The 20,437-nt window shown below is 43.4% G+C and overlaps 1 protein-coding gene across 3 annotated transcripts in view; it reads left to right on the top strand.

The window, feature by feature from the left end:
• The window catches only part of VEPH1 (ventricular zone expressed PH domain containing 1), a 222,558-nt gene that overhangs the window by 82,690 nt on the left and 119,431 nt on the right, over positions 1-20,437 (top strand). For 2 of the 3 annotated variants that reach the window (XM_038571298.1, XM_038571299.1), the window contains exon 7: positions 11,925-12,145. In XM_038571298.1, the coding sequence (XP_038427226.1) occupies positions 11,925-12,145 (221 nt within the window). Of the gene's footprint in view, positions 1-11,924; positions 12,146-14,218; positions 14,733-20,437 lie in introns of those variants that run through there. The other variant, XM_038571300.1, reaches the window with a different exon arrangement.

The raw sequence follows: 20,437 nt of genomic DNA, 5'->3' as shown, positions 1-20,437 counted from the left end.
AAACACCACATCTATCAGCACCGTGATCTTGGGCTCCCTGGCCTGCAGAACTGTGACAAATAAATGTTTGTGGTTTATAAGCCACCCAGCATGTGACGTCTTGTTATAACAGCCTGAATGGACTAAGACAAAAAAAGGAGTCCACTCAAGATCTCAATACAACCCCATCGAAGAATCCTAAAAGACTGTTGGACTCTGTTGCCGCTGTTACTAGGAGTCAGCTCACAAATAAGTGGAAAGCAACTTGGAAAGTAATCGTTCTCTTCAGGCTGGTGTATTTCGAGCTTTTGAGCACACACGGTCAGACATACGTCCAAAACCCCATGCTATTCGCTGCCCTTCACGTGCATGTTTTATTTACTTGTTTATTTATGCCAGTTAAGTTTAAATAAAGGTAAATAAATTTATGTCAGCAAGAAGTTAAGGCAGTTTACTATGAAAACGTAGCTTGCTATGAGACCAAAAATAATTAACCCAAGGCAAAAATCCAATAACCGAGAGGTAAGCATTGGGAGGATGGGGAGCGGGGTATGGGAAAACCGATATCGAACTCTCCTGGCCAGTCTCAGGCAAGATTTACGCTTGCCTGAAAACTGCATTTTTCTGCTTTTATTCTCTGCCGTAAGTAATGAAATAGTACCCAGATATTTGCCTCTAACCTATATTTTAGGAGCTAAATCTCAGCTACCATGAATAAAACATCCTGGCTATTTCTTACGAAAATAAGTAGGTGCAAGGAAAGATAGGCATCTAGTGGTTAATTATATAATGAGTAAATTATGTAATGAATAAATTATGGAAACTTCAATTGTAGCTGGTGTGTAATTCAACTGAGGTAAATCTTACCAAATTGCTCCTTTTCTAATGAGCAAAAGCATTTTTTTTTTTCCTGGCAAAAAGCTCAAACACAATTTCTCTTTTCTTTTTCTTTCCTTTCCTTTCCTTTCCTTTTCTCCTTCTCTTTCCTTTTCTTTTCAGGCCCATAATAAGCATCTTTCTTCAAAATGGTTTCCATGATTGGGCTAGAAGGTCTGTGGTTACTTTTTCTATCATTTTGCGATTACACTACATTTGCCAAACATATATTGTGTAATTAAAGATGGGCTGCTTCTTGAGTTCTCTAGAAATGTTTCAACACTAAAGGCCCCAGTGGTCTTTCAAAATGTTTGCTTAATTGATGCAAAAGAAATAGTGGAACCATTGTTCAGGGTAATCAGTGAAAAGTCATTTACATGAAGGGACCGTGGTGTAGTGAGAGAAGAAATCCGGGCTCAGTATAATTCATTCTGGGCCCCTTGTGCCCACACAAAAGATTTACCTTTGGGAGGCTAAGTTCCCAAGCCCCCAATTTTTAGAGAGTGAATCCAAACTAAAGAACCTCTAAATCTTTTATCAACTCACAAAATAACACAATGTTAGAAGCACAAATTAGAAGGGCTTCTACAAGCTTTAACATCTGTATTTGGGACTCAATGCAAAGAAAAGATGCTAGAAAATAAACCCTCAGGACAAATGGAGCCCAATCTGGGTTTTCAAATATAATTGTGGCCACACTGAATGCTGTTTTAGGAAAAATAAATTTATTTTTAAATTGGAAAACTTTATTTGACAGCAGATCATGTCCGGTTTTAATCCTCTTTAAAAAAAGTCACGCGAAAAATATAATTTATTTGGCTACATTACTGTCTCAAAAAGCAAAGCATAAAGGTAAGCTACCTTTCACATTCTCTGATTTCTATTTTAAATCCTAAGTCTTTTTGAGGAAGACATAGTAGGCTCCACATTTAAATAAAAGCCATAATTGGTTTATAAATACAAAAAAATCATACTTTTTTTTTTTAACAAGGGTGGGGTTTATTTTGGCATTCTGTGCCAAATGCATGCAGTTGAACTGAGTCCAGTTGGTCCTTAATTTTTGCCATCTTACAAAATTTGAGGTTCATTCAAAACAAGGGATACATCTGTTTTCATCAGCTGTTTCTTGACTTTTATTACTGGGACTTATTTTTTTAAATTGTTTTGCCTAGATGGTATTGTTTTACTAGGCATGATTTATTACTCTCCCATGTGCCCACGGAAACTGTGTGTTCCTAAAATAATGCAAACTGAATCAAAAACAAGAAGAAAAAGATGGGAACTTATTTCATTTACATTGGATTAAATAATCATTTAGAATGTGTGAATACATTTTACATTGCAACAGAGTTTTTACTTATCAATGGCAACAAAAATATGTCCAACTACTCCAAGCTGATATACAGAAAAATTGGGGCATGATTAGAGAACAAAAAGAAGAACTGATGAATATGACTTTTTGGAATGCTATTTAAAAAATCAGCTCAAAAAGTTAAAAACCCCCAAAAAAAAAAATAAAACAAAACAAATCAGCTCAAAAATTGGAGGATTATCTAACAGAACATTAACAATGTTTTATTTATTTATTCCCTACTTTGTTCCACAAAAGAAGATTTCAAGCAGCTTGCCTTTTCAATATTCTGTTAAAAAATTTATCAAATCTTAGCTTTTGATATTTATAAACTAATGACATTTAATGCCTACTTACTGTGCAAGTATTTTGCATACATTTTTATCCTAGTTTTTAAGATATGCTAGAAGAGCATATTTTTGGGTAACATAACTTTTAAAGAGTAAAATTTATTAGTTGTACATTTAGCTTGGCATTTATAGATAACTGGATAGCTTGACCATTACTGCTTGGCCTACTTCAATAACAGTAACTTTTTGTGGGGTTGGAAATGGTAAAATAGTAAAATATTTTTACTTTAGACACAGGAAAGTATTGGAAAAGACTGGATAATAATTGCCAAGAGAAAAAGATCTAGATAACTCTAGATAATGAGCTAAAACTTGGTTCAGATCACTAAGAAAATCTTAAATTATGCAGTGTTTTTATTTAAGAGTGTAACATTTTTAAAAAGGGAAACAGACTTTTTCAGTAAAATGTAGAGCATATTTTACTTCTAGGTCAACTTTTTTTTGTAGGTTAACGATACAGTGGCCCATATTTGCTGATACTGAGCTGATACTGGGGTTTTGGACATTTCTAGAACTTCCAAACCTTTGTCAATTCACAAAAGAGGTTAATTGGAGAAAATCGAGGACATACAGTGCTTCTGAGACAGCTTGTTTTAGGTTTTGTGATAATTCAAATACGTCGGCATTTGCATTTACAATTTTTGACACTCAGGAAATAATGGGTAACATTTATTTAGCATTCCACATGCCAAGTATTGTTCTGAATGCTTTGTTTTTAACTTCTTGAATCCTCGTAGCCATTGGATGGGGCAGGCACTGCTTACTAATCTGTTTTATAAGCCAAGCCATGGAGCGTTTGCCCGAGGTCCATGAGTGGCCACCACAGTGCCAAGCTTCAAACTCAGGAAGGAGCTCCTGAGCCCACTCTGTGAGCACCACACTACCTACCGCAAGGCCTGCTCGGACGAATGAGCGTGGATGGGAGGGCCTGATGTGGTCCTGCCCCCTTTCTGTTCCCTGACAGTGGGGTTTGCTCTGTGAATACTTATCCAAAGAAAATCTTTCACATTTAATGACGATTTGAACAGCCAGTACTCTTCTTATTTGCTTTGCTGGTCTTTTACTTGTCATTTCCATTTTCCATGAAGGAAAGAAAGCTTCTGGAAAGCCAAATACTTAATGAGTCCTTTTTTTTCAAGAGATTTTATGCAGTGGAACAATTTAGGTTGTAGCTCGAAGGTATCTCAGAAACAGCTATGAATCTCCAGGAGGGGACCGAGCAGGGGCTAGAATGAAGAAATGTAACACGCTGCTCAGACAGACAGACCAGCTGAATCTAACAGAAAACCAAAGCAAACGGGTCTCTTGTGACTTGGACTCAGTCATCATTTTTTATTTTCTAAAAGGGGGATTATAAACTCATCAGTGAATAGAACATTTGGAATTTCTTCTTAAAGGTTAATTTTCAAATTCTGAGTAGGAAACAGAGTAGGAGATACGGAAAATCTTCCAGTACAATAGGACAAAGAACCATACACTGTCAGCAAGTGCAACTTTACCTGCTCCAGAGTGATTCCAACTGATTAAAATTTTTTCTCATAAATGAGTTACGATTCTCATTCACTCCATGGTGCAGTATGCCAAACCAAATGGATCCATCCCCCTGTTTTAAAATGGCATTTTTCTAACATTGTTTTTTCCCCTTTTATGTGGAGAAGCAAGCAAGCAAGAAAGAAGGATTTCAGAATTGGTCAATGTTACCCATATTTTCGTCTTCCTCTATAAAAAACCGAGTGGTATGCAGAAAGCAAATGGCGGTCTTCAATCTGCACACCTGAGTTGGGTCACATACACAAAACGATCTATAATGGGCAGGAGGATTAATATGTGGTGAAAAACGGAGGTCAAATGGATTTAGATGTGTAGTGACTTGCTACTTACAGAAAACTGCAATTAGTTTAAAGGCAATAAAAGAATCTGCCGATAGTGGAAAGTACAACGAAAGACAAGCTGGGAGATGTGCTGGAGACCAAACTCAGCCTGACCTTAGTAAAGGTGAACTTGCATTTCTCCGGGCATAACCGCAATGGCTTATGGAAGGTCACGTGTTAACAACTTAAAATGTCTTTCAACTCTGACCAACCAAGGTAAAAGCAGATATTTCCTTTTATAGGAGATCCACAAAGATCTGAGATCAATTGATGGATTTTCCTACCAACCTACCAACCCATTTTCCTCCCTTTCTTCCTACCTTCCTTCCCTTTTGCCTTCCTTCCTTCCATCTTCCTCATTGATTTCATATTTGTGAATTCCCCTACCAGTAAGATGTGTTTGTAACCCCAGATCAATACTCAAGGTGTTCCTGAGGTCATCCACAGACATGCACAGAACAGCCAAAAATTTGAGCCACCCAACCCACAGCTTTCCAGGTGAGGTGGAACAGGGTGCTGCTTTGCCTCTTGTTTCAGCTCTTATACTGTAAATAAGTGTCTGTTCTTTTCACGGTCTATTTAGTGCCACATTTTCCCTCATCTTTGTGTTTCTTGCGATTGATTTTGCTGTTTAAAATGTCGCACAAGTGTAGCGCTAATGTTTCCAAGTATAAGAAGGCTGTGAGGTGCCTTATGGAGAAAATGCATGTGTTACCATAAGCTTCACCCAAGCATGGGTTACAGTGCTGTTAGGCTGGGAGTTCAATTTAAATGAATTAATGATACATAGTACGATGTCTTTAACACACATGAAACAAGGCTATGGACTCCTCAGTTGTTGAAGATGTACGACCAGAGGCTTGTGACAACATCACCCCATATTTCCCCTAGAAACGGTGCTTCTGTATTTGCTAATTCAGTGTTCCTACTGACTTTGTAGAACATAATCACCTTGAATAATAATAATTGTGTGTATACACAGACACACACAGATACACACACGGAGGTCTATATAGTGATAAATCATTGTATCGCCAACAACGGAAGTCTGTAGACTCACAGAACCCTCTGAGCTGAAATAATTTCCCACCTTCTCACAGACTGCAGCATAAGGTGACCAACTGTGTCAATTTGCCCATTTGCCTTTGACTGAGGGGTGGTGTCCCAGGATGAGGGACTTTCAAATGCTGCAGCTGGGAAAATCCCAGGACAAACTGGAAAGAGTTAGACCCCTACTCTGGAATTTCTCAAAGCCAAAGAATTAGGGTTGGGGGAGGGGGCAGTGGAATCCTTCAGTTCTTGTTCTGGAGCTAGTAGTGCCACCATTATTAGGAAAGAGACTCATAAAATACATATACCCAAGCCATTAAGTGCCCCGGGCCCCGCTCATGCTTCTAAGGGTTCATGAGCAAAACTTGGGGCCTCTCTGGCAAAGCTTTATTGAGAAGGCATTGATAATAAGTTCATTTGATCTATATTTTTAATGGCCCTTGTGTCTCTTCGGTGTGTACAGACTTCACAGTTGAGCTGTGAAGAAATATAATGACGACCCAATAAATAAGCAAAAATAACAGATGCCTAAGAAATTAAATATTTTTATTCAGGCACCTAAATATCTTTCTTTCTTTCTTTCTTTCTTTCTTTCTTTCTTTCTTTCTTTCTTTCTTTCTTTCTTTCTTTTTAATATATTCTTTTCCATGACTTTTTGTATGTTGATAAATGGTAGAGGAGACAAAGTGTGGATTTTAGGATTTAATCTACATTTCCTAAATCAACAAATTCTCAACTTTTCAGAGATTTGTGTCTATACAGTCTGGTGATTCTCAACCCTGACTGCACATTAGGAATTATCTGGGAGGTTTCAAGAACTCCTATGCCTGGACTCCACCCATTACAATGAATTTAAATAAGAATGGGGCGTGGGGGGGCTTGCTGGGCATTAGAATTGTTCTAAAAAGCTTCTCAGGTCCCCTAGTGTGCAGCCTGAGCTGAGGAGCACTCACAAGGAAGACGGTGTTGAGAAAAGGTGTGGGAGCTTCCAGGTTCAGCAGAGAACACTATGATCAGCTGGTGGGGTCTGCAGCAGATGGGACACAGGGACGGTTAGGGCGCCCGGGGCCGGGGGCTGTATTACAAACCATCGTCGTCAGTCCAGGTGAAGTGGAAACATTCAAACTCTGCAATCAGGCGGCTCTTGATTCTCTCCTGGCTCCGCCACCATGGCCCTCTTACCTGGGTAACGTCGGTCAGGTGATTAGCCCTCTTGTCATCAGAATCCTCATCCCAGAGAGCCCCTGTGCAAGATCTGTTGTGCGGATGGAGGCAGCACGTGCCGAGGACCTGGCACACGGGGGCTGCTTAATAGAGGGAAACGATCGGCATCTTCGCGGGCGCCCACATTTTCATTTTTGGCCACTTTCTGAGTTGCATTCTCTTATCCTGACAAAGAATACCAGAGGAGCTTTATGGGATGGGAGTAGCAGTATTTTTAAAACAAAAATGAATAACTGATAAAAAATGAATGGTATGGCCAAGGCAATTTTGTAAGCACATGATCCAGCTCAGGGTTCAGCAGATTAGTGCCTGTGGCCAAGTCTAACCAGGCCCGTTCATTTACTTGTTGCCTGTGGCTCTTTTCCCACGATGGAGATCATATGGCCCCTAAAGCCAAAAATATTTACTATCAGGTCCTTTACAGAAAAAGCGTGCTGACCCTCAACCCTAGTTCATCAGTTCTCAGTGTGATCCCTCAGGGGGTCTGTGAGGTCAAAGTTATTTTCACAGTAACACTCACACATCATTGACCTTTTGCATTGCGTTGGTATTGGTGCTGGAAGGACGGAAGCGACGGTGGCTAAAGCTAATGCCTCAGCGCCCATCCAGACAATGGCCCCACAATGCACTCTGTGTCCTTTCCCGCCACACATTTGCAGGAAAAAGCAAACAAAAGCCAATTTTACTTAACTCTGGGTTTCTTAGCTTTGGCACCATTGACATTTTGAGCCAGACAACTCTTGGTTGTGGGGGGCCGTCCTGTGCCTTGTTATCCAACAAGGAGAAGTTTATCAGCTTCTCCGGCCTCCACTCACTCCATACTACCAGCCCTTTCTCCCATTCCCCAGCTGTGACGACCCAAAGTGTCTGTCGCGAGACACTTTTTTTTTTTTAATTTTTCAGTTTCAACTTAATATATGTGACAATATATGGCATATTTGAGTAGCTATAACTCAGATAAACAAAAATTCTTTGGGGTCTTTTATCATTTTTAACTGAGTAAGGAGGTTCAGAGACCAAAAAGTTTGAGATCTGCTGCCTTATTTTATATTCACTGAGTATTTATGATGGTTATATCACCAAATCAAAAATAACGAAGTGATGAAAAACACGATGTAGAAACAAAAAGTACAAAAATATGTGTGTGGGTGGGTTTGGGTTTTTTGATGGGAGGGACTGCAGGTATCTCCAGTGACTACACAGCTTTAGAGACGAAAGGCATGTGTGACCTTAGGCAAGTTAGTCTTCTATTTGTGCCTCAGTTTCTTCCTTATAAAATAGCAGTGATCACAGTACTCACCTCGGAGTATTATTGAGAGGATTACATGAATAAACACATAAAAAGTGTATAGAATAGGCTTGGCACTTAGATTAAGTGTACTCTGTGGGTCAGCTATTATTATTTTTACAATAAATAATTTGTCAGAAGAGATGAGGTCAGGCCTGCAATTAGGACATACAGGTGCTGCTGACCTTACCCCCAGCGGAGTGATGGAAAGCAGAAAAAATGAAATCACTGGCTCCCCAGAGAGAAAATATCGCGGAGCCGAGAAAGAAATCAGAATCTCCTAACCCCCTTCTTACCCTAACACCACACTTTCTAATCCAAAATCACATCTGTTACCCCCGTAAGGTACATGGACGTGCTCCAAGGTTTCAAAACAAACGATGTGGGGTTGGCTTGGTTTCATATGTTAGCTCCAGAGCAGTTATAATTTTTCTTGTTCCCGCACTGTGATGAATTTTCCCTTCAGCTCAGTTTGGCTGCCAGAAAATCAGCCAGGATTGTGTTGGTTTCAACAGATACCCATTCAGTCACTCTCACCTTTAGGAAGACACAGGCTTTAAAGAATGGGCTGTCTGAGTTTTATAGTGAGAAGAATCCTTAATAAAACCATAGGGACACTTCTTGGATAAGCAAATGAATATTTGTGACATAGCTTGAAAAAAATGCTAAAAATGAACCTGATTCTGAAGGTGAGGAAGGAAGGGACTTGAAATTTGACATTATGTTCTCATATCTTCCATCTCCCTGTATCCAGCAGGACAAGTTCTACTGTAATTGTTTTCTGTGGCCACTGAGAATGTCGAGTGTAGACTCTAAAACCCAGTTAAATCGGAGCATCACTGTCTCTGTGAGATCTGACTGCCCCACACTATTTAATGTTGACGCCCCCCCCCATGGGACACCCCAACCCGCTACGTTTTTCTTTGAGGCGTATTTCGTCATCCAACACATTATATGTTTTATATAAGTATTTTGTTTACTATCTGCTCGCCGCATTGTGATGCCGGAGGCTTTTATCCTTTTCCTTCAGTAACGTGTTCCTGGCTTCTGAAACAGAGCCTGGCACAGGGTAGGGACCCCCACATTCAGCTTTTGCTTTCAAACAGGGAATGGGAAATGTCCCTGTGATGCCTTGCATACTGTGAAGTCACACATGGAGACCGTGCATGAATGAAAGCATCTATGTTTTACAAAAAAACCTATTAGACTCCAGAGCATTTAACTGTCATTCTGCAACCTGCCAACTGTAGGAGCCAAAATATAAAGTGAGCTGTCAGGAACTTGTTCCAATGGTCTCTATTTTTTAGTCTTCTAATATTCTCACCCCTCAATGAATAAATGTCTCTTCAATTAGATGTCTCGCTCACAAAGTGAACCTCTTCCCATACACCCAGATGGAGCACTTTGACTTAGTGGTTCTTTAAAAATAATTATGAAGGGATTGATTGGCAGCTGCCTCCAGATCCCCAAGAGATGTGTTCCAGTACAATTGCACATGAAATCTTTGAAAACCTAGTTAAGTATTAAAGACTAGGGAACTTCACTGCTTAAATCTGTTCAGTAATAAATATTTCTTGTAAAGCACAAAATTCCTTTGCAACTACATATTTTATTTGTAAAGTCATATTTTGGCATATAAGTTTCATTTAAATTAGTGAATCAAGATTCATACGCTGGGTGTAGACTCTACAGGCTCAATTCTCTGCCAGGCTGGTGATTGATGTTGAGAAATAACCCCTTCAGGAGACTCGACTGGTATACATAACCATTAGGGAATTATGAATGGAAAGGGGGGATTGCAAGTCCCTCCGAGGCAGAGTCCACCTCTTATTCACCTTTGTCATCTAGAATCTAGCACAAGCATGTTTTAGGGATGCGATACCTACCTGGTGATTAAATTAAAGCATGAATACACAAATGATCAAATGCAATCAAGTACTCATGAGACTTTTTAAAAGTCTATAATGCAATGAAAATTTGGACCGCAAAGGTCATTAGGAATGGCTTTATGGAGGAGATAGGGTGGGAGTTATGTCTGGAAAGAAATTAGGGCTTCAAGTGCTACAACGGGTCAAAGGGAATATCTAGCTAGAAAAGTAATTTAGACCTATACACCTATCCATCAAAATGATTTTGAACATCAACATCTAGCATATATTTATTTATAATTATATGTATATTCTACTACATTACCATAATGAACAGTTTTTAAATACATTTAAAAAATAGGATTCTAAAGGAAGAATTAAAGATGAAATAAGCCATATTTTAAATTATCTTTATTAATTGTATATCATTATTTATATTGCATACAGATCATTATTTATATTGGGCATGGTCCAATTATCCTTTGATAATTTTGAATTTTTGGCTAACTTCCAGTCATGTTGGATGAAATCATGGTGCCTCCTGGCTCATGAAGAGATAGATATAGGAGACCTATATCTAGACGTTTACTTGTTACTCATTCATGCCTGCATTGTTCATATTGTCCTTTATCTTCCATTTCTCTGAAGGGAACCTATTTAACCTACTTGTGAGCATTAACTTGGTCAAAGGTAGATAATATGGTCCACTCACTTGACCAGGCACATGGAATCTGTAACATGTTGAATGATGCTTAAAACGAAGAAACAAGTGAGAATACCCTGTGGAGAGGAGGTAAACCTTGCACACCATGGCCCTGTCTGACAGAAGGATGGATCAAGGGGGCCACTGACCAGCCACATCCTTGCAGGCAGAGTTATTGAGTCACAGTCATGGAGACTGGCCTGAGGAGGACACAAAATTGGGAAGAGTAGATGCCTGGGGTCAGATCTCTAATGGTAGTTGAGAGGTTATGACCTGACAAGATAGGCATATGAGACTGTGTATTTTTAAGAAAGGAATAATGGGGGAAAGGTTTTCATTTAAAAAAAAAAAAAAGGTTCTAAAAATCAGGAGAAAAGTTAAACTCTCAAGCCAATTCAGAGGCACCGTGAATGAGACATTATTTAGCTTTCCCCAGCTCTCCCAGATTCCCCATAGAATTGTCATCTGTTGGTCAGGGGACTATGTTTTTCTTTTAAAACACAGATTTTTGTTTTTCATTATTCTTTTGTTCCCCTCCAGCTTTAATTGATGTGTAATTGACTAGTAAAATCTTAAGATATTTAAAAAGTACAATGTGGTGATTTGATACACATATTCATCACGGGATGATTCCTCTACATTGAGTTGGTTGATGTATCCATCACCACACATATTTACCTTTTCTGGGCAGTGGGGGCGAATGGGGAGGGGTGCTGCAGGTAAACGAGAACATTTAAGTTCTCCTCTCAGCAAATTTCAATCATACAATACAGTGTTATCAACTATAGTCACCATGTTATACGTGACCTTATGCAACTTACAGCTGACAGTAAGCTTGTACCCTTTGCACAGCCTCTCTTTATTTCTCCCACCCATCCCTGTCCCCTAGTCCCTGTTTATATGAGATCAACTTTAACTTTTTTTTTTTTTAGTTTCCACATATAGATGATACCACAAGGTACTTATCTTTCTCTGTCTGGCTCATTTCACTTAGCTTAATCCTCTAGGTTCATCCATGTTGTTGCAAACGACAAGATTTCCTTCTCTTTTTTTGTGACATAATTGTGGATGAGTAGTATTCTAATGGAATACTACATTTTCTTTGTCCATTCATCCTTTTATGGACACATTGGCAGTTTCCATGTCTTGGCTAGTATGAACAATGCCACTATGAACATGGCAGTGAAGAAATCTCTTTGGGATGATTTTGTTCCCTTTGGATAAATATCTCGAAGTAGGATTGCTGGCCATATGGTAGTTATATTTTTTCATTTCTTGAGGAACCTCCATACTGTTTCCCATTGTGGCTGCACCAATTTACGTTCCCACCAACAGTGCACACTGTTTTTCATCGTTCTTGTCAGGAGAGAGCCAGAAGCTGCCTGCCATTCCTGGTGAGTCAGTTGGCCAACATGGAACATTCGTTTCATCATATTCTCCTGCTGGAGATCAAGAGCATCACCGATACTTTCTCCTCCATCCTGGGCCCTCAAAGCAGAGATATCTTCCGCATGAGCAACAGCTTCACCACTGTTGCCAGGCTCCTAACCCAACAACTGGAAACTGCCAAGGCCAGGAGCAACAGGTAAGCAGGAGTTCCTGTGTACCTCAGGGGTGTCATAAACCCATGGAGGTGTAGTGCAGACAGTAGGCACTCAACTCCCCAAAGAAAACCAAACCCACTATCTCAGTGCAGAGTAACCTCAGAATAAATTATGGCATTTGCCAGAATTTTTTCTAAATCAGTGAAATCCAGAATGTAACCAAAAAATTTCTAAAAAGTGCACAAAATGTGGTAAAGGAATAAGAAGTGGTACAAATCATGCTTATATCCCTCACTTATTTAGTCAACAAGCGCTTAGCAATTGCTTACTCTGTATCAGGAATTCTGCTAGCAGCTAGACATAGAGAGGGAGAAAAAACATATTCCTTGTACCCAAAGAGCCCACTGTCTAATAGAGGCAATAAATTACTTGAGTGGGTAATTAGAGAAGAGTGTGAAAGTCATGCTTAATCAAGATCCTGCCGAGGAGTCTGGGAATATAGAGGTAGGGATATCTATTTCTGCATGGAATGAAGAGGAATAGGAGACTTAGATCAGGGAAGGTTCTCAGAAGAGATGATATTTTGAACCAAATCCTAGGCTCCCTTCTGGGCAGCAGTGAAAGAGCACAACACTTTCTAGAAACAGACGTCATTTTATATGGGTAGGGTGTGTGTTAGAAGGAGAGCAACACTAGGTAATGCCAGTGAGGCAGTAGGCAGGGACCACATGACGGTGGGCTTGACACCTTCCCAAGGAATCTGGAATTTACTCTATAGGCTCTGAAGAGTCGCTGTAGGGGTTCGTACATGACAAAGTATTATTAGAATCCATGTTTCAGGAAACTCACTCTGATTCCAGTAGAGAGAATGTCTCAGGAAGAGGCAGGCTGATGCCAAGTCCAGTGAGGGAAGGCCAGAAGAGTGTCCGTGGGTATTGCCATAGGGAAACTACTGAAGGTTGTGGTGAATGAACTGGAAGTGGTATGGCTGGGAAGAAAACAATACCTGGGGTTGAAGGGAGAGAGTGGATACAGTACCTCAAACTGGCCAAAGTTTGTGGCAGAACTTTGTTTAAAAAAAATAAAGATCATGCAAGACTGAGGGACGGGTTCTATCTTATTTTGCTGTATTTTGAATAGGGAAGCACTTGGAAAGTTTTATAACTCTTAGAAGTCAAAAAACAATTTCAAATATGTGCTCTCACTTGATCCTCATGACCACTCCACAAGGTAAGAAAGGCAGGTGTCATTATTCCCATTTTACCAAAGTAAGAATACAGGGGCCGAGGTGAGTTAAATGTCTTCCCAAGGTGAAACAGTGACTAGGTGACAGAGGACAGACTGAAACCTTATCTTCACACTGTGCACTGCGGGGTGTTCAGTTCTAGAGAAGGGGCAGAGCCCATTTGAGACTAGTGTCAGATTTTGTGAGTTTTGGGGATATCAAATGGTGCATACCATTTCCAGGGTGTGTTAAGGATTCCCAGAACATAAGAAGCCATCTGGACAAAACAGTGAACATTTAATCATCAGGGTCCACTTTATGTCCAGCTTGGCACAGAGTCTGGAGGTTCCAAGGGACCTAAGACACCATCCCTGCCCTCAAGGGACTCACAGTCAGGTATGTGAAGGGGTTTTGGTAGACGTGCATACAACGGCTGTGGAGCATGAGAGATGTACCAACAGCCAGGAAATTATAGCATGTTTTACAGAGAGGGTGAAATTTAAGTTCATCCCATATTTACTGAGCAGCTTCACGGGCCAGGCATTTCTCTAGGTACTAGAGTAAGCTGCAGAGGATGAATGAGAGCTCTTCAGATAAGGGTAGAAAGGATGCTTCAAATAGAGAGAACAGCAGGTGCAAAGTCAGAGGGGTTGAGAGTGTACGACCCAAACTAAGGAAAAGCAATCGATTCCTGGTGGTTGGAGCAAGTGCCTCAGGGCAGGGTGGGGGAGTAAGCCAAAATGTTGGGGCAGAGACAGATTATCAGAGGCTTTTACATGCTGGGTCAGGAAGTGAGGGGTTTGTCTCTTAAGCAATAAGTAGCCTTGGAAAGATTAAGATTTTAATCCAGGGAATGGTCACAGCTCCTAACAGAGTACTTACCCGATAGGCACTTCAGTCTTCGCTGGAGGACCAGGTAAACGAGGAAGAGGCTAAGGACAGAGCACTGAGTAGATGTGGCCGGAGCAGCAGGATGGCAAGAGAGCGACCCGATAGTTTCTATCATTGGATCCTTGACAACAGGCTCTTTCAACTGTGAGGGGTGCTGGGCTAAATCAGGAGCGGAGGACCCAAGAAGTCAGGATATGTCATTTCAATGAGGAGAGCACAAAGTTATGGGGAGCTGATCACCGACAGGAGGTAGGGTGAGAAGAAGGGGACGATTGTGGATAAGACCCAGAGACGCATAGTTTGAGCGACTGAATGCTCGTGGAAGATGATGCTAATAACCATGAAAAGAGGAGCGGGAGGGGAGCCCAAATGGCAGCATGTCTTAGTCCACTACGCACAGAGAATATTATCTAACCAATAGGGTCATCAAAATCAACAATAGCTACTCACCCAAAGAGGACTGCTCACAAGTGCCCTTTTTTCTCTCAACACCGTAGTTTTACTGTATGTTGGCAAATTGAACACCAATAAAAAATAAATTTATTATTAAAAAAAACCCACACACACCGTAGTTCTAATATGTTGTTGGATGGCTCAATATATATAAAGGCCTATAGCTCAGGGTTTCTAATGTTGGTACCATTGAAATTTAGGCTAGTTAATCCTTGCTTATGGGGCTGTTTCTGTGCCTTATAGAATATTTGCCAGAATCCCTGGGTCCTACCTCCCCCTCGGTTGTGGCGACCAAAAATGTATCCAGACATTGCCGAATGTCCCCTGAGAGACAAAAGTCGCTCACAGTTGAGAACTACTGCCATATACGTATGGTATTCAAAAACAGCCTTCTCACAGACCCATGACCTCCCTAGCAACAGCCCAAACACAGCAGTATCCGAGAAACCCAAGGCCAGCGTCATGAAGGGGTGATTTGTCACTTGTGTGCAAGTACGAAGTCACTGTTGACCGATTCTCATGATGTGGTCTTAGCCACTTGGTCTAGAGCCTCTGCCGCAGGTGTCTGGGGCAGCCGTTTTGTATCCTGTGCATGGCCAGCCTGCTTATTTCTTCCTCCAGCGAGGAGCGGCATGTGTATCAGATGTGAAAGCTTAGGCACGTGTTCTGGCCGGTGTCCTGCACGCTCTCTATCGCCTGTACAAGTGCAAAGTTGCAAGAGGCCATTTGGCATCTGCAAGAGCATATATGAGAAAAATATTTGCATAAGGGAAAAACATGTTACACAAGGGTGTTGCGTTGGGCATTCTAACAAGAAAACGGATCCTTAATAAGGAGGCCCAATCTAGTTAGCAACGAACAATTTCCCCCACGAAAAAGAAGAATTTAGGAGCTACGTACCTAGGAGGAAAAAATAAGATTTTACTATTAAAATATGAATCCGAAAATATAAAATAAAATAATAAAATAATAAAATAAAATAAAATATGAATCTGTAGGTATGAGAATGCATTTAAGTTTCTCCTCCTTTTATTATTTTTCTGGGGAAAACACATACACAGAGAGAGAAGTCAAACGTGAAGCGATAAAAATGTCACCACTCCCCTCACGTACCGCCACCAGCACCACCATCCCTACTTCGTCAACATTTCTCAATTCAAAATACTCACTTTGCCAGTGTTCAACACTCACTGTCAATCTCCTAATTGACTGTAATTATTCAGTGGGAACCTCAAGATGCTGGTGTAGACAGCCAGCCTTTTGTATTAGCCGTTCATCCTCTCTGGGAGGGTTGCTAAGGCTTCTCTCCCAACATCTTTTTCCTGAATAGCCTTCATTGTGACCACTTAGCTTCAGTCATTTTAATCTGTGTTCCCCAAAGAAGAAAGGTCTACACTTTCGTCTAAAGCACCCAGCAAAGTGTGATCCTTACAATTAGAAGGGAAATGAATAAATGAAGAGAGTTCGAAAGAAAATTAAAGACGATAAAAATCCAAAACAGATGTCATCTAATTTACAAATCTGACATAGCCCAGCAGGCCAGACTTTAGACTTCAGGCCAAAAATACAAGTTTATCAGAAGAAAAAACAATTAGCATCCTAGAGAGAATGAAAACTTGAAGCAGACAGGAGCCTTCCTTGTGCCAAGCCATTCTGAATTAATTGAGTGAGTTTTATTAGATGCACCAGGTAACGCATTTGCGCTTTTCTCGTCCCTGTGTTTTAGAAAAGAATGTGTGTATCTAAACAATAAGCCAACAGGAGCTAAACAACAGGACAGCCAAGCAAAGCATTTAGATACCGAAACTAATTCTGGAGAAGCAAAAAGAGGTAACGGCAGCTGGGGATTAGAAAGGAAGGTGACAAGATCAGGAGAAAGAGCTATACCTTTCCAAATCGCGGGAGCCCTAAGTAGCCTTCTGGGCAGCCGCTAATCCCTGAACCTTATGCCAACCAGGACCCAAGGGAAGCTGGGGAAGGAGAGGGTGGGCTCCTGGCTGAGCATTCACAGGGTCCTCCGACTAGGAGGCACCTTTGCCATGCATGAGGCTCCAGGGAGACTGCTAATCAGGCACCCTCAAATTTGGGGACAGTTTGTCACAGGTGGTCTTAGCAGGTGGTTAGGCTCGGGCCGCAGCTGAGGATGGAAACTGTGAAAAGAAACAGGGGTTGGAAAAAAAAAAGAAAAAAGAAACAGGGGTTGGAAAAAAAAAAAGAAAAAAGAAACAGGGGTTGGGGAGGCACCTGAGTGGCTCAGTCAGTTAAGGATCTGCCTTTGGCTCAGGTCACGATTGTGGGGTCCTGGGATCGAGCCCCGCATCGGGCTCTGCACTCGCCAAGGAGCCTGCTGCTCCCTCTCCTGCTGCCCTTCCCCACTCTTTCTCTCTCTTTCAAATAAATAAAAATCTTTAATAGAAAAAGAGAAAAAAAAAAAAGAAATGGGTTGAGGGGATCAATAAGGGAAATGAGAAGAGACAGGAAGAAAGGATGGTCATGGGAAAGGGCCTAGGGAAAGCAGAGGACGAGGAGGAAGGGCACCTGCACGCAGCCCCAATCCCAGGCCCGGGTGGGGTACATGGGTGTCGGGTTTTACGACTCCCTCTGATCCAGCTTTTGAACCCTAGCCAAAGCCATCAAGTCATGGAGGGGGCGGGTGTGGAGTTGCTTTTAAGAAAAGTTTTAGCACAAAGCATGTGGTTTAAGCTTTCCCGAACCTCTGGCTTGTGTAAGTGGGTGGTATGTTCTTGGTTGTTTTGGTGGTAACGGTGGTAGTAGCGGCGAGATTTTGTGTTTAATTCTTTGTTTTTAAGAATCAAGCCCGGAGGTGGGGGTGGGGGAGAATGAAAGGTAAATTTTGGTCAAAACAAAAGGGGAGGTATAAACCTGATTTTGGTATAAATGGCAAGAGATGACACGGTGGAGAGAAGACAGTGGAACCACAGTATGTCAGGGAGGAGGAAGGGAAGACAGAGTGAGCAGGTTATGTTCATAAGGAACGACGCCAGGAAATCTGTCCTCCCTGGAGTGGCCCCACAGTTGTGGTTCATCCTAAATTTCATGCCATAAACATCAAAGAAATGCATCGCGAAGGGAGACCCAGGGATTTGGGTCGGCGCGTGGCCCTAATGTGTAGCCACGCAACACGGCCCGCAAAGACCCTTTTCAAACCTTTTGCTACTCGTGTTCCCGAGGTCCCACCTCGACGTCCCGGGGATCGCATCACAGCCCCTGGAGGCACGGCCCACCTCAACGCGGGGTCGAGGGTGATGGCTTTGTACTGAGTCCATAACAGAAATTGCAGAGAGTGGGGGGGCCAAGCTCTTTACGACTTTGCACAACGGGCTGTCATCTGTAGGCCCGACCACGCCGGTGACCAGCGCCTACCGCTCGGTAGACGTCGTGCCAACGGCTCCCAACTGTGTCGCGTGGTGTAACCCCCACAGCGACGACGTCTTCCCATGAGTATTAGGACTACAGAGGCTTCCCATTCCAGTATGATGGGGTCGACCTCGTAGGCAGGAGGGAATAACGGAGAATTCTCCGTGGAGGGGGGCACGTGACGAGGTGGGCACTGGGTGTTACGCTATATGTTGGCAAGTGGAACTTCAGTAAAAACAAGCAAATAAATAACAAATAAAGGAGAATTCTCTCTCCGATCCCACTGCCCTCTAGGTCCAAGGGACTTCTGGGAGGGGCAATGGTGCCAATGCCCCGACGTCGGCTCATAGAATTTCCTTTTGTTTCTTCCTTCGGTCCAGTCCAGTAGACTGCAAATGTTAGTGTGGACGAGATCTCCGTGCTCCCAGTACTGCGTGGACGATACAAAGGAAGCTTGCAGAAATGTCAAGGGTCCCTTTCGCCTTCTCCTCCCCAAAGCGATACCTCCCTAAGCCTTATCCCTGTCTTCTAGAACGCCGTCCTCCTCCCTCTTTTCCCTTTGAAGGCTTCCCTTCTCGAAGTCTCCATTCTGAGGTGTTCCCCACCGAACCCCTGCTGGCTGCGGCCTTCTCTCCCCTGAGCTCCTACATCCATCCTGCCTTTCCACCCCTCTGCACCCACAGTCCTGCCCTCAAGGGTTAGGGGTCTCCCTGGCTGCCCCTCTGGCCTCCCCCAGACTCGAGACAGCTCATATCCACAGCCTATGCTCCATGGAAGGAAAATAGAGTCTTAAAAACGCTCCTAAGAGTTCCCACTTTTTTTGGGAGGGGGAGGCAAGATGTGTTTATACAAAGAGGAATTGATTCTTTGAGAGCAACTGTTGGCTCAGGGACTATGAGGAGATTCGGGATCGTAATTAGAAACATGTGATGTTCTGGTCAGCGTTGCCCCCTGCTTAGGGAAAGCTGAATGCAATTTTGCCCCACCAAGGTAACCAGAGTTTTAATTAAAAAAAAAAAAAAAAAAAAAACAAGGACATCTCTTCAATCTAGAGAGTTCTACGCTGGTCACTCGTATAAAAAGTGAGTTGTAGCAGCTATTTGCGGCAGTAGCCGTGGCTGTTTGGTGACTCCGTACAGAGGGAAGGGAGGGCCTTGGGGTTTTTCTGCCCCTCTGCTCACCGAGGAGATTAAGCCCGACATGTGGTACCATTTATTTGCCATGTGTTGTTCATTTACTCCACCATTTGTCCTTCCTTAAAGCAGCATTTATGGCGATGCGAAGGTCTTTAAAGGTATTTCAGGAATTCGCTTATCAGCAAGAGATGGAGGTGGGAGACATCATTATCCTCTTTGGAGACAATGAAGCGAGCCCGGGGAGCACGGGGGCCCCCCCCCCCCGAGGGTGGACCAGGAGGGCTGGAGATGCCCTGCCAAGGGGTGTGGGCAACGCAGCTGCGGCCTAGCCAGGGTCTCCAGGCTCCTCGCCTGCAACACAGAAGTGTTTAAAAACACAAGACACACAAAAGGGAAAAGAGCTTTTCATCAGGCTCCCACGGCTTGGCTTCTTACTTGCAAACAAGACAGGAAACACCAGCTTGTGGCCGGGGAGAAGGGAAAAGGGCGCTTGTGGAAGAAGAAGGGAGAGGCCTCGGCCCCTGTGGCCTCTTGCAGGAGAGGTACCCTCCCCCCACCTGGGTCCTTCTTGGCGTCCGTCCTGGCTGACCCCTGAGTTCTCTGGTCCTGCCCTTCCGTGAACACCTGTGCAGGCTGGTGAACGGGGTGCCGCCCTCCGTGAAGGTGGCCCGATGACCGTGGGCCCCCTGTTGTGGCGCCTGTGCCTGCAGGATGCTCCTCGGAGACCCAGGGGTGCAAGGGCCCTGCCAGGAGGGCCACCCTGGGTGTCATGGGCTCTCAGGTGGCACGAGCAGGCCCTGACCCTGGCCTGGGGAGGCCACGGCCCGGAGCAGGCCCTGGTGGGCCTCCTGTGGGTCGGTGGAGGCCGTCCTTGTGGCCCGAGAGGGACACCGGGCGGCCTGTCGTGCCAGGCCACCTGCTCTCCGGTGCCCACAGCGTCCTGGCTGTGGCGGGACTCACCCCCCGCCCGCAGGGTCTGCACCGCCAGAGAGCGGGGCCACCTCGGCTGGGCTGGGCCTCAGGAGCCTCCTGACCCCCGGACACCTCGGCCCCAAACCCTCCTGGGGCCTCAAGAAGGAGGCCCAACGGGTGAGAGACTGAGCGACACCTGGGCCGGGCCGAGGCCCCGCGGGGACAAGCAGCAGGGGTGGCCAGGGCCTGGGGTCGGGTGGAGGCCCAGGCTCGGCCTCCCGGGCGCAGAGGCTGCCTCCTGGGTCCAGGGGATCGAGCCGCAGCCTTTCGAGAAGGCC

This window comes from Canis lupus, chromosome 23, assembly GCF_011100685.1.
Source record: "Canis lupus familiaris isolate Mischka breed German Shepherd chromosome 23, alternate assembly UU_Cfam_GSD_1.0, whole genome shotgun sequence".
Taxonomy (NCBI): Eukaryota; Metazoa; Chordata; class Mammalia; order Carnivora; family Canidae; genus Canis; species Canis lupus.
Note: the sequence above shows the minus strand (reverse complement) of the source record. Positions and strands in the feature narration are given on the sequence as shown.